The sequence below is a fragment of the Fundulus heteroclitus genome, unplaced genomic scaffold, assembly GCF_011125445.2.
Source record: "Fundulus heteroclitus isolate FHET01 unplaced genomic scaffold, MU-UCD_Fhet_4.1 scaffold_405, whole genome shotgun sequence".
NCBI lineage: Eukaryota > Metazoa > Chordata > Actinopteri > Cyprinodontiformes > Fundulidae > Fundulus > Fundulus heteroclitus.
In genome coordinates, this window is record NW_023396819.1 from 44,465 (window position 1) to 58,033 (window position 13,569).

The 13,569-nt window shown below is 37.0% G+C and overlaps 1 protein-coding gene across 1 annotated transcript in view; it reads left to right on the top strand.

Moving 5' to 3' along the window:
- Positions 1-582: 582 nt before the first annotated feature.
- LOC118560207 (immunoglobulin superfamily member 21-like) overlaps positions 583-13,569 on the top strand; it is a 55,003-nt gene continuing 42,016 nt past the window's right edge. Inside the window, exons 1-2 of the mRNA XM_036131034.1 lie at positions 583-711; positions 12,842-12,960. Of these exons, the coding sequence (XP_035986927.1) occupies positions 638-711; positions 12,842-12,960 (193 nt within the window). The 5' untranslated portion in view covers positions 583-637. The remainder of the gene's footprint in view (positions 712-12,841; positions 12,961-13,569) is intronic.

Below are 13,569 nucleotides of genomic sequence, written 5' to 3' on the forward strand. Positions count from 1 at the left end.
AGACTAATCCTGAAATGCTTTGACGTTGTTTACCTGCTGGAGGGATTTGATTGGATCAGAGAGACAGCATGGAATAAAGAATCCCTGGCCCACTAAAAATTTTCATCTTCAAAGCAGTGTTAGTGGCTCCATTAATATCCTGTCCCCAGTTTTATGTATGGTTGTCGTAGCTTCTGAAGAGAGGAGAAATCATATTAATTCAAATGCTAAGTGACTTTAGCTCTCTCTTGAATATTAGAAAGTGAAGAAAAACTTCTTTCATCAGATACAACGCTTAAAAAAGAAAAAGAGGAGACCAATGTTTTGAACATCCACCTCTGTAGAATCTCGTTACATGCCATTAGATCTGTGGAAAGCTGACTTATTCGAGATTTTGACACATACAGAACACTGCACTGTGCCGCCCCTCATTATATTTTAGCCACGTCTATGGACACAAACCTGGGAGGTAATGAGAGACCTACTCTATGATTATCAGTGTGTCAACCCCTTACATACAATAAAACCAGACAGAGTACAAGCTAAACTCCAGGCTAAAGAATAAAACATACATATGGTTCATATTATTTTCTTTTTTTTTTTTCCACAGGTCACAGATGGAGGTACCATCAAGCAGAAAATCTTCACCTATGATGCGATGTTTAATACAAATTATTCTCATATGGAGGACTACCGCAGACGTGAAGATCTTGTGTACCAATCGACCGTCCGGTGAGCCTCGCTTTTAACCATTCTTCAAATCAAATCATACTTTGTTATGTTGCATATTCAAACATGTCTGTGACACTGCAATTGTAAGTGCACAACTTCTCTTCTTACCATGTGCAGTCAACCATTCCAAAGTGACATGTTGATGGCGTTTATATATATGACTGTAAAAGACCAGACCCACTGGGGAAACACTTTGCAGGAACTTGTGTCAGAATGGATCACAGGATGCTAAAAGTTTAGTTAAAATCTAGTAAGAATGGTCCCCATTTAAACCAATGCAGTGAACATATTCGTGGTCGCATCACCCATCTTTGGTACATAGCCATTGAGATAAACATCTGCCGCAGTAGTCAATCAAGTATGGTTTACTAGATAGCATTAACATATTACAAGGAGATCAAAAGTAGAGAAAAAAAAACTGCAGTAGGAGGAGTCATCTGTTGCTTTTTTGGCTTGATTACATGTGCAGTGCATCCCAAGAACTGCCTCCTTTCTCTCAAGGGCTCCAAAATATGGCTGGCAACTCTTCTCCCCACACACATAATCCTGGCTCTACTGTTGTCTTGGATGTTGTGATCTGAATGCACAGTAACAGAAAGGGGAAAAAAACAAAACAGGCTTTTCATCTTTGCTACAACATTCAAAACCAGAATACTTTGTAGTTTGCATTCTCCTATAATGATCCCACTTTCATCATTACATCTTCATTCAACTTCTTTTTTTCTTCTTCCAGTTTCATTCATCTTGTGTTCCTTACTTGCGTTTTTCCTCAATATTTTCTGTGGTTTGGGTGCCCAGCTGAAGATGATTTATCTGGACAATCCTACTATGCCTTTGGGAGAGTAAGCATCATTGAAATGGAATGGTGTACGCACTTTCAAACATGGGAACATGACTGCACACTCAAACAAACAACATGACTCCCCCGCACAACAACATATGGATGGTGAAGTGAGAGAAAAATCCAAAACAAAACAGCTGAATGGTACCTCCACCTGCATATTTAAGGGGAGTAAGACACCTACAAAGAAACCAAGAAATCCTTTCAGAATTTTTTTTATTATTATTACAAAACAGTCTTAAAACTCCAGATGTATATAATGTTCTCATTATACGATTAGACCCTGTAAGACAAAAAAAGACATTAAAAACATTCATTGCACATAGTCTCAAGTCTCAAGGACCTCTATTACTAAAGATCAAACAAGCAGGGATTGTTTTTTTCTCTCTCCTTTTAAAGATATTGTCATAAAGTATGATTATAATGCATAAATGGCAAGTGTGGCTGATAATTACCCATGAGCATTTTTAAAATCATATAGTTAAATGTGTGTATCGGTGCAAAGGTAGGTTTGCTTGATGTGAATAGCTTCTTTCTCCCCTGTCTTTAACAGCAAATAAACATTGGTTGCTTTGATTTAATCATGTCCATGATCATTTTTTCTCCCCATCCTCACAAAGTGCCTTGGTGCATGAGCAAAGATGTTTTCATTTGCCTTTTTCCCAACACCCGCTACATCACTCTTATTGTCTAAATCTAACTAATTAAATTTTTAATTAAACAAAGCCTTATTCTATGCACGCAATACATGCTTTGCTTTATTTGTTTCTTTTATGTTTTTAATACACATTGTGCAAAGAACAACTGCTTGAACTAAGGGAAGTTACATTATGTAATTCTATATAAACAGAAAAATCACATTTCAGTTACGGTTCCAACATGAAATACTCTCTCCCACTTTTACACTAAAAGTGTCTCTATGCTGCTGAGATTTTACCAACACAATAAAAAGAAAATTTATTTTTGTTTATGCAGCACTCCTCTGTTATGATTATCACAGAGTCGAGGAGCAAACAAAGAGAAAGTGTATCAATTTAAAGCTTATTTTGCAATGGAGGGTGTTGTGTTTGACAAAATGGACAACTAATACTTTTTCTTGTTGACTGAAACAAATGTAATAAAAATGCTAATCTTGCCAAAGGTAAATTATACGCTGACTTTACTGTTTTATCTGAAGAAGGAAAAGTCCCATTTTCTGACATAGTTACAGTGGATGCCAATTGTGTTTCATAGTTTGATCAAGAGGTAACAAAACTACAAAAAAATTAGCCAAGCTTAATTTACATGTATTAGCTTGGGAGGTTTTTGTTTTTCATTAGTAAAAAATACTAAAACTCTTTGCTAAACTATGCTTTAAATGCTTTGCATTTAGCATTTCTGATTTAAATGTAAAACAGATAGTTGTGGTTTTAAAAATGATGAAGGAGTTGGATGCCTTGATCTTGGTACGTTATTTGTAATTGCTAAATTCATTTAAATTATCCAATTCAGATGTTGACCACTTATATTTTAAATTGAATAAAGGATGATCAAAAATACAGGCACTCTAAAAAAGTTTCCACATTTATTAAAAGTAATTCTTAGTTTAGAAAGTAAATGGACAGAAGGAGCTCTTGACACTGGAGACAAGTGTAAAGGAGGAAATTTTGGTCAGAGTGGTCAGGCTGGGAGGCTGGGTAGAGTCTCTCTGGAGAACAGAGTGGCGATGAAGAGGTGGCACTTGAGTTGAGCAAAAAGTGTTTGGCAGCAAAAATGAACCCTGAGCACCTGAGAAACAATGAAAGAGAGCGAGGGAGGAAAATGGAACCAGTAAGAACAGGTTGGCCTGACAATCCTACTGCTTGCGTGTGCCAGATGCTCTGGCAGAGTGTGGTAAGAATGCCAGAGCTGATAAGCTGCTGACATTGATAAGTTAATGCTGAGCAGGTTTTCCAGCCACAGGAATCCCATGGTACCTCACTTTGAATCAAGCATGTGGTTAAAAGTCAGACTATAGAAGCACAAATGGACAAAGACAACTTTAACCCACTTGGGACTATAGTGTTTGAGTGATAGCAAATTACCTTGATAAAAATAAGAAGGGTTGGACTGGATCAAGGACTTGACAGTGGCACAGTTGGTAGCACTGTTGCTTTTCAGCAAGAAGGTCCTGGGTTAAAATCCTGGCATGGGTTATTTCTGCATGGAGTGGGCATGTTCTGCCTGTGCATGTTCTCCTGGACACTCCGGTTTCCTCCCACACGCCAAAAATGTGACTGCGAGGTTAATTGGTCTCTAAATTCCCCTTAGGTGTGAGTGTGTGTGTGTGCGCTTAGTTATTTGTGTGTCTCTGCTGTATGTTGCCCCATGGCCGCTGGAGATGGGCACCAGCTTCCCTGCAACCCTGCATGGAAAGGCAGGTATAGACATTGGATGGATGCACAATTTTAATCAGTGTACTAAATTCCCAAAGTCCATAACATAAACTTGTTACAGTGATTTCCAGGCAGGTGTAAAAGAAAGTAAGAAACACTTTAAGTCTGTTTTTTCTGGGTTGTAAAGCAGTGTGTTCTGATAATTCTATTCTATAAGCTTTATATCTGTGATGTACACATAACATAGTACTTAATGAGAAGAGAATGAGTCCTTAGACATGTCGTAATCAGTGAAAAGCCTTTTTTTGTGGGAATTCTTTGTTAGCTTTACTTGTTCCTGTAATCCTCCATCTTTTATGGTTTTTATCAGTCAGCTATGCCTTTTTTATTGGATTTGAATTCATGAATGCAAAAATAACAAATATAACCAAAGCTTTGTTAAGGGAAAAAAAACATGAAAGATGAGCTTCATCAGCACATTATAAGCAGCCAGCACTAAGCCAATCACACTTCTTTTGGCACGCAACGGATCACAGCATTATTCTCGTCATTCTGTTTCATCCTCATTCCTTGAGGAAACATGGCTGATTACACACATCCCTCTGCATCTGGTCCACTAGGTAATTTGTCTCTGCTTTTCATCGAGTGCAGAGTGACTTGCCACTGCCAGTCCTGGTCCATTCACTCAAAATGCTTGAGGCCAGAAACAGTATCTGACAATGTCCTAGTTAAATTGATGCAAAGTTTGACTAAATGAGGTATCAGAAGCTTCTTTGCCAAAACTGCTTTTTTTCCCGGCTCTCCGTTGCGATTATAGCATTTGCTTGTCATTTCTAGTCAAGAATGAATCTTGAGGAAGGCCCATATAACAGTAAAGAGCTTTTAAATGCATCTTCTTGGTGATAATCTCTTTTTGTTGGGTGCCTTTTTTTACTACACCTTCTTGGGGGACCATTACTACTGATCACAACAATGGATGGCTGTTTTGTTTTCATGTACACCAGAGGTTTTGTTGTGTGTTTGTGTCAATATTTTATTTTTTTACTTTATTAAATGAACTTTTGTGCACATGATTTTTTGTCCATAAGACAATACATCATTTTTAAATGTTTTTGTTTATATTCAAACATCTGTCCTTGTTGAATCGTTGCTAATATGTTGCCAGATCCATTGTTTAAGAACAAAGTAAAAATATAAGTCATAGAAAAATTTATGTAAATCAGTAAAAAATTAAAGGGAAGGCACAAGGTAAATTTGGGCATTAAAGATCTTAAGGAATTGGTTGCTCTCCAGCAAAACAACAAGTTTCTCCTGAAAGAATACTAAACCTGTGTGTGTATTATACAGTTGATGTGTCTGTGGAAATAGCTGCCATTGTGATGGAAAGCACTATTTAAAATAAAATAGTGTAGCTATTCTAATTAAGATTTCAAACATTTGCTGGCCCATTAATAGTGACTAACTAACTGCAGCAACCGAGTTTTTAATGCACTCAGTGTCATGTGCTCCATTTCTCTGAACAGATTCTCAGTGGACTGGCACCTCTGAAAAGCTTGACATCAAAGATTAGAGCAGTGCTGAAAAATTAATTCCTCCAAGTCTTAATATTTAAGAGAAGACTCAGTGTTGGGAGTGCAACCTCTCCTCTTTTCCCACTCCTAATTCTGATGGACATGACTTGTTATCAAACAGGAAGGGACTACAGAACCAGGCAACAACTAAGAAACAATGGTTCCGGCTTTCTTGCTGAAGTCTTCATGCATATCCCGGCTTTTCTTCCACACCTCAAATTATCTTATCTCTGCTCTCCCTTCTCCGAGCTTGGTTTGTTGTTTTTTTTCTTTGTCTTGATTTGAATCCACAAATGCGGCAGTCATTGTGGATCACTAAACCGTGGCTTTGTTTGTAAAAACAAAGCAATGGGCTACATCAGCATTTCCCAAGACAAAACCAATTACCCTACCCCCAGCCACCAGCCCAGAGTCAGATTTACAGTGCTATTCTCATCACTTTCACTCTGTGGGGAAAAAAATGCTTATTTTATCTTACTCTTATCCCTGAAGTAAGTATCTGCAGGGAAATGATTGACTTCAGAGATGCATATTTCTTAAAAAAAAAAAAAAAAAAAAAAAACATGGGAAAAAATACATTTAGCCGTCCCATCTGGTCTGAGGAATTTAGATATGATGGTTGATTATTCCATGTCTCTAAGTAGTCTCTTCAAACTACAGATAATAGGTAGTTTATTTTACTTAAAATATATCTGAACTAAGGAGGTCAGAGTCAAAACATGATTTACAAATAATCCTTTTTTTTAATCTAATTTGATTACTGTAGCTATTCTACCCCTCTTAACAAAGAGACCCTTGATATTCTCCATAAAAGACACAACTCTGCAGCGACACTCCTAACTGGAACCACTACGAAGACATATAAATGACTAATTTATTAAGGTCTCTACACTTTTTACCAATTATTTTCAGGATTAACTTTAAAACGATTGTGTTGACCTTTAGGGCTTTGCATGATCAAGCACGTGAATAAATCTCTGACCTGTTAAAGCCTTACACATAAACTATGACCCTCAGGTCAGCTATCTAGAGATGACTCATGAATGCTTGGCACCATTATAACCCCAGTGGAGATCACTACTAACAAGCACTTACGCATCAGCTGTGGGATACCCCCTGCTTGTCTGTTTGCAGCTAATACAATTAGGACAACATTTTGGTTTAGTTGTTTGTTTTTACCATAAACTTTTACATTTGTATTTTTTATTTTTGTTTAATGTACTATTTGTCTTTTTATGACAGTTTTGCTCTCATGATGTATTATTGAGATTTTATTGAAAATAACCTTATATTCTGCTGTTTTAGGCGCTATATAAATAAAGTGTTCTTACTTAAAATGTGACCCTCAAGAATACAGACAGGATTTTGCTATAGGAAACCAGAAAACCAGTTTTCTGAGACAATAATTTGCCCTCTTAAACTGCCTTATGTGGACAAATATCATTTTCTTTACCTGTAACTGCATAGACTCAGGATTCCAGTTATAAGAACACCAACACACTATACTTCTATCTCAAAGGTGATGGAGACTGCACAGTCATAAAGTGCTCGTAAAGGAAGAAAATGGTTAGGATAATAACGCATGGAGTGCCCTTAAAGCTCACGCATAAAAAAGGAGGACAAGGAGTGGTGTTGTTGAAGAGAAAGAAACAACCAACTGTTAAAAAGTTTTCAAGTGAAAAATGGCACATTTACAGAAACTAAAGTCTGGCAATTACTTAAAATCTGATTGTTCATGCTTTTTCACTCTTATCATCAACTGAATATTCACATTGTTTTCTCCAAGAATAAGTGAAACAAAGAAAGGGCTTTAAATAAATCCTTAAATATTTCTTTTGTTTTCTGTAACTTCTAATCATGTCATTAAATGTTGTATAGCTTTAGAAGAGTAAATTATCTAAAGTCCTGTTTCAGAATGACAATGACCATGGAATTCAGGATAAGACTAAAAATACTTAGAAGGAGCAGGCTACCATTTAAAATGCTAATTTCAGTTTATTTATATATAAATATTCACAGGATATGCCTGTTAATTCCACATAAAATCCAAATGTTCAGTGGCTTCTAAATTGTGCTGCATTGATTAAAAAGTTTAGCAGAAACAACAGCAGACATTTAAGCCAACCATATTAGTTTTTCACAATAAAAAACATCAGCCTAAAAAAAATTGGTAACAAAATGGATGTTCTGCATGTGCTGCACTGAGGCTGTAGCCTTTGTTTGCCAGATAACAGGTTACAGGGGTTGCTAGGATCAAACTGTCAATGCCAAACTTTTACTCAGTCCACCACGTATAAAACCCTAAGTTTAGCCCTTTGTTTCTAAAAGTTTATCAGGCTTTGGTCCTATGCGATGGGAAAAATAAGAATTATGCCTGGAGGCAGTGTAAGAATTATAATTTGGGGCTGTTCTACTGCTACTGCTTTTTCTCTCCCTCTCTTCCTGCTCTCAGTGAAGCCAGACACTTTTGCTTCTCCTCTCCTTTGCCCTCTCCCTCCCCTGTATCAGCCCTGCTTCTGCTTCTATCAATCTTTTTGGAGCCTCTTTTTACATATCCTCCAAATTGTAAATTATGGATCTGGTCAGCTGGACGCAATTGATCAAATTTTCTCAACGAGAAGACTGGGCGAATGAGAGCCCTCCTGTGCATGGCAGGACATTTGCAGCTGAACACACGGTGGACTCCTGGAAGGAGGATCACATGTCTGTCCATTTAGTCGGTCGAGGATGTTGATTATGTGTTCAAAATTGGATTAATGACAAGAGCATTTCTGGTTTTTGGAACTGGCGGTTACCTGGAGTATTGAGAAAATGTCGGCAGCTGTTTTGGCCCATGTCAAGGCTGTCTGAACTATGTGAGGGATATTTTGTCCTCTGAACAGTCAGACTGAACTGTTGTGTAAGCAGAACTGCAGGCTAGCGGTGGTTCCTGAACTTGGTGCCGGTAAGGAATAGATCAGCACACTACTGTGAACCTGCCTGGCCGATCGATGTGTCAACATTTCAAACACTGAATCGTAATGCACTCCTTTATCATGTGGGGTCCCACAGGGCTCGATTTTAAGACCACTAGTCTTTTCATTGTACTTATTTGCTTTAGGCTCCCTCCTCAGAAGAAATGGAATTCCTTTCCATTTCTATGCTGATGATTACCAGTTCTATTGGCTCCTGAAGTAGGTGACAGCTTCTCGGTTAAGGTCCTATTGGATGGTTTGGAAGACAATAAAGCTTGACAAGCCTTGAACTTTTTGAACTTTAACAATAAGAAAACTGAGATAATACTGTTTGGACCAAGTCACTCATGTGACCCTAGTACTGTTGATTTAAGTCCCCTGACAGCATATTTTAAACCAAGTGTCACTGATTTGGGTTTTTAGTTGGACAGTGATTTGAAATTAGACGGTCAGATCAGAGCAGTTGTTAGGAAGGATTTCAATTTTGACAACTGCCTTAAGTGATAACAATTGATCTATCATGACAACTCCTTGAAACAATAATCCATGATTTTATTTCATCCCACCTGGATTATTGTAAAGGACTCTATGTTGGAGTAAACAGTCTTTGCTATCTTGTCTGCAGCTGGTACAAAAGACTGCTGCAGGTACTCCAAAAGCAGAGCTTACTGTATTACCCCTATTCTGGCCTCACTCCATTGGCTCCCAGTGCATTTTAGAGTTCATTTTAAAATTCTTATTTTTGTTATTAAGTATTTGCATGATCTTGCCCCGCCATACCTCTCTGAGGCCTTTTCTGTTGTTGCTCTTCAATTATGGAATAACTTTCCCCTCCACATAAGAGAGGCTCCTTCATTGCCTACCTTTAAAACTTGTCTCAAAACTTTCCATTATTCTTTGGTTTTTACCACCAGTGAGACTTAGTTTTTGTTTTAAATTGGTTTTATTGTTTCTTTTAAAGGGGCCATGACAACAAATGTAAATTTTCTGTGATTTTGGGGTCATAATATGATCTGTTGTGCACTGATGAGGCCGTGTGGATGTCAAGAGTGGATACCAAAGGATCTGCTCAGGGGTGGTCAGCTTTGTTTCTTTGCTCAAAAATGACCTTTCTACATAATTCATATTCTCCAGTTAGACCACACCATCAAGCAAACAGCCTTCCCCATACCCACCCTCCAGCCGGCTGCACCGGCTGTGAGTCGCGCTACCATGTCTGACTGCACCACTTGAGAGCAGGATGGCGCAGGAGCGAACACACAGCAGCCCCAGATCAGCCTCTCTGTATTGGTTCAAACAGGAAGCAGCCCCCACAGAAGCTGTGGAGCACAGATATCCAATATTCAAACTAAAAGTAACAGCGGTTACTAAAAAGGTGAGCTGATATAAAAAAATTATGGATGGGTGGGATGTTAAACTTTGAACTTTTAATACAATTGTTGTACGTATATCAGAAAAAAACTTAACTAGCTTTTAAAGATTAATACTTTTCAAAACGCAATTAAACTTTGAGTTTATTTTAAAAAGGGAGAAAGCATACTAATGGACATGTACATGTAAATATGACAGATTATAGCCTATGGCTAATTACCATATGTAATCCCTTCGGCAGGTTGAGTCAACAACATAAAATAATAAAATTATTAAAAGCAATTAGAACAGTAAGCCATCATTGCTGTGGCCAGTATAAATTGCATTAAGAGATAACATTTTCTTGAAAACAATAGCATTAAAAATTAAAGGAAAGCAAGAACAATGAAAAATATAGTGAAGTTAAATATATTTTAAATTAATCTTGGCTGCTGGATTAGGTATTTTGGGATTGGAGCAAAAATGGGTGCATAGAGGGTTTTTTTTAGCTGTGTTTCTTGTGTGACTCGTTTCTATAGTGTTGCTTCACATTGTGCTCCACTCTGTGTAAAATTGAAAAATAACTTTGCAAACTTCATAAAAAGCTCTCCGAGAATCACCTTCCTCTGGCCTCACCCAGTTAGAAACTCTTCTCCAGTCTTTGTTGTAGCTGCTGTTTATTTTCTTTGATCGAGTTTCCCTAATAATCTGTATGCAATCAAAATGTCAAAATGTCATTTTATGTTACGTGCATCCTGGTGCATAGCTGCTCATGAGGTGGGACGCTGCTGCATATTGACTGACAGCCAACGTGGCTCTCATTGACGATGACTGCAGCTCTGTGTTCTTTATTTTGGAAAAGCACATGTGGAATTTTTTTTTTTTTACTTTTCCGAATCTGACACAGCACAAGGTGAGATTTTGTTTTAGTTTGTGGGGCAGCGGGACAACAGTGGGGCAGCGTGATGACAGTGTGGAGCAGCCCCGCACAATTCCAGACATCTGAACACCCTACAAAATACCATAATAATGGTTTCTGACAGAGTGTTGCGCCGGGAACAGAGTTGTCGATGGAGGGGGGAAGGGGTGTGGGGGTTTGACCAGTTTTCCAAATATGGTAAAAACAACCCCCTACGAAAAGGTGATATTATTTTTTTTAATGAAATTCTTTGGAGAATTTACATATGCAGCATTATCAACTACATGGAACGATTAATACAGTGATGTTATGGCACCTTTGAGTGTTTTTATGCATTATTTCCTTTTTAATTAATGTTTTTTTTTTAGGTTTGTAGCTATGTACAGCACTTTCTTGCTTTTAAATGCTTTACAAATAAAGCCGGTATGATAGGGTATGTTATCTGTAATCAAAAAAGGAGATGATTGTAGATTTCAGGAAAAACTGATATATGTATCATAGGAGAGGAGGTGGAGGTGGTGGGTGAGCATATATACCTTGGTGTTCACCTGGACAACAGACTGGAGAGACAGCTGTGAAGCTGTATGCAAGAAGGGACAGAGCAGACTGTACTTTTAAAATAAGACTTAAGCCCCTGCACATCTTCTATGAGTTTGTTTTAGAGATTGCAGTCTCTTCTGGCATCACCTGTTGGGGATGGAGCGTCAGAGTCAGTGAGTTGCAAAGGTCAACATCCTGATACAACAAAAAAAAAAAAAAAAAACTGGATGTGTTCAAGGGACTGCTCTGTACCCTCTGGAGAAGGATTCTTCACAGAATGAAGAATGTTGCGGAAAACCCTGAGCATTCTCTACATAAAATTGTTATAAAAGTGTCATCAGAGGATTTATCAGGTTCACTGTAATGCTTCTGGAGATCCTTCCACAGCCATCACCATCTACAGCTACTCTGAAGAAATGCGGATAATATGAATTGCAACAACATTCATCTTCCTTTGGGATTAACAAAGCCTTTTCATATTCTAATATACTCTTAAGATTTTCAGAAGTGCCACTTTATAGTGTTTTTCTGAATTAAAATGGTGTTTTTGTGGTATTAAAATTGTAAGTACTTTGTGTTTTTAAGTAAATACAAAATTGTTCTTCTTCTTCTTATTATTATTATTATTATTATTATTATTATTATTATTATTATTATTATTATTATTATTATTATTATTAGTAGTAGTAGTAGTAGTAGTAGTAGTAGTAGTAGTAGTAGTAGTAGTAGTAGTAGTAGTAGTAGTGGTGGTGGTGGTAGTAGTAGTAGAGGTGGTAGTGGTACTTTTTTTGTAAATTGTGATGTCATTTTGATGCTTTTTGCACTTTTTCAATAAACCCAATTATATTCTGCTGAAAATTCCCTGTTTACATAATATACACAAGATTATTGATTTGCCCAGAACAATTTTATTATGTTATGAAATATACACCTGGTAAACCTTTAAACAAATATTATTTCACAAGGCATATCATTACAACCTCTGGTGTCCCAATATTCAATCTCACCTAAAGTTCAAAGTATCTTTGCTCATTCACTTGACCAAACGTAAAGAAGCAAATGAAAGTAAAACTTTGATAGCAACTTATTTGTATGAACATTTGGACAGTAATAAAAGCTTTATAAAAGTAAAAGAAATACAACATTATCACATTTGTTTTTCTCTATGGAAATAAATGACATTGAGGTTTGAAAATTATTCTGAAAACATTTTATTTTCTGGCATGACAAAAAGATGAGTCACCATTGTTGGACAACACCAAGTTTGCTGAGTCCTCTTTGCAGCAAAATTACATTCTTATGACACTGACATTTTTTCAAAGCCTTTTTGTACCATTTGTGTGCGCACTGTAAACACAATAACCATCACCACACAGAAATATGATATGAGGGAAAAAAATAAAGAATTCTACTGGGTGTTAGAAAGTCAGACTGACCTGATTTCAGTTTATTTTCTTATTGCTTTGTGCTATTGTAAAGCATTTAGTTACTGTGTCCTATTTATGAATATATGTATATGCTTAACCAAACCGTCAAAGGCTATTTTTCTGTTTTAGCACAAGGTTTGAATCAACTTATAGTTTTTTTCTTGTACTTTACAGGCTCCCAGAGGTACGGATTTCAGACAATGGGCCTTATGAATGCCATGTGGGCATATACGACCGTGCAACAAGGGAGAAGGTTGTCCTTGCTTCAGGAAATGTTTTTCTTACAGTTATGTGTGAGTACCATCACTGCATTGACTATATACATTTCAGGACTGCTTCTCGCTGAGAGGAGTAAATGTATATTTTAAAACAGAATGGTTGGGTGGAACATTGAAATTATGTATAGGGATGGTTCAAAGTCAGCAGGTCGAAGAGTATGACAAAGACGGAGGTGAAAGCCAAATGGCAGGAGAAAAACTTCTTTAACACTCAAGACATGTAAGGCTTTACATTTTTGCATGAGCTGCCCGAGGGTTGAAACTGATACTGTTTGATGGACATGGTGGTTCTTAGTTCAAGAGTATGGATTTTGATTTTAAAAAAATATGTTTAAAATGTTTGCTATACTGATTTGCATGGCGAGCATGCAGGACTTGTTTCAATATGTCTGCTTTTCTTAGAATACAGCTGGCAGTCTGGTGCTTTTTACTTTTAGTATATTAGAAAAAGAAATGTTGCAAATAAACTGATATTTTCTCAGAAAGGAAATCAATGTTACTACAGAGAGCAAGTGAAAAACATGAGTAATTTTTGCCAAAATACATTTTACCCAAAGGTCATTCTTGAAATTATGTTTTTCTTCCTTCCGTCCTTTATTTATTCCATCTCTATGATTTGACTTA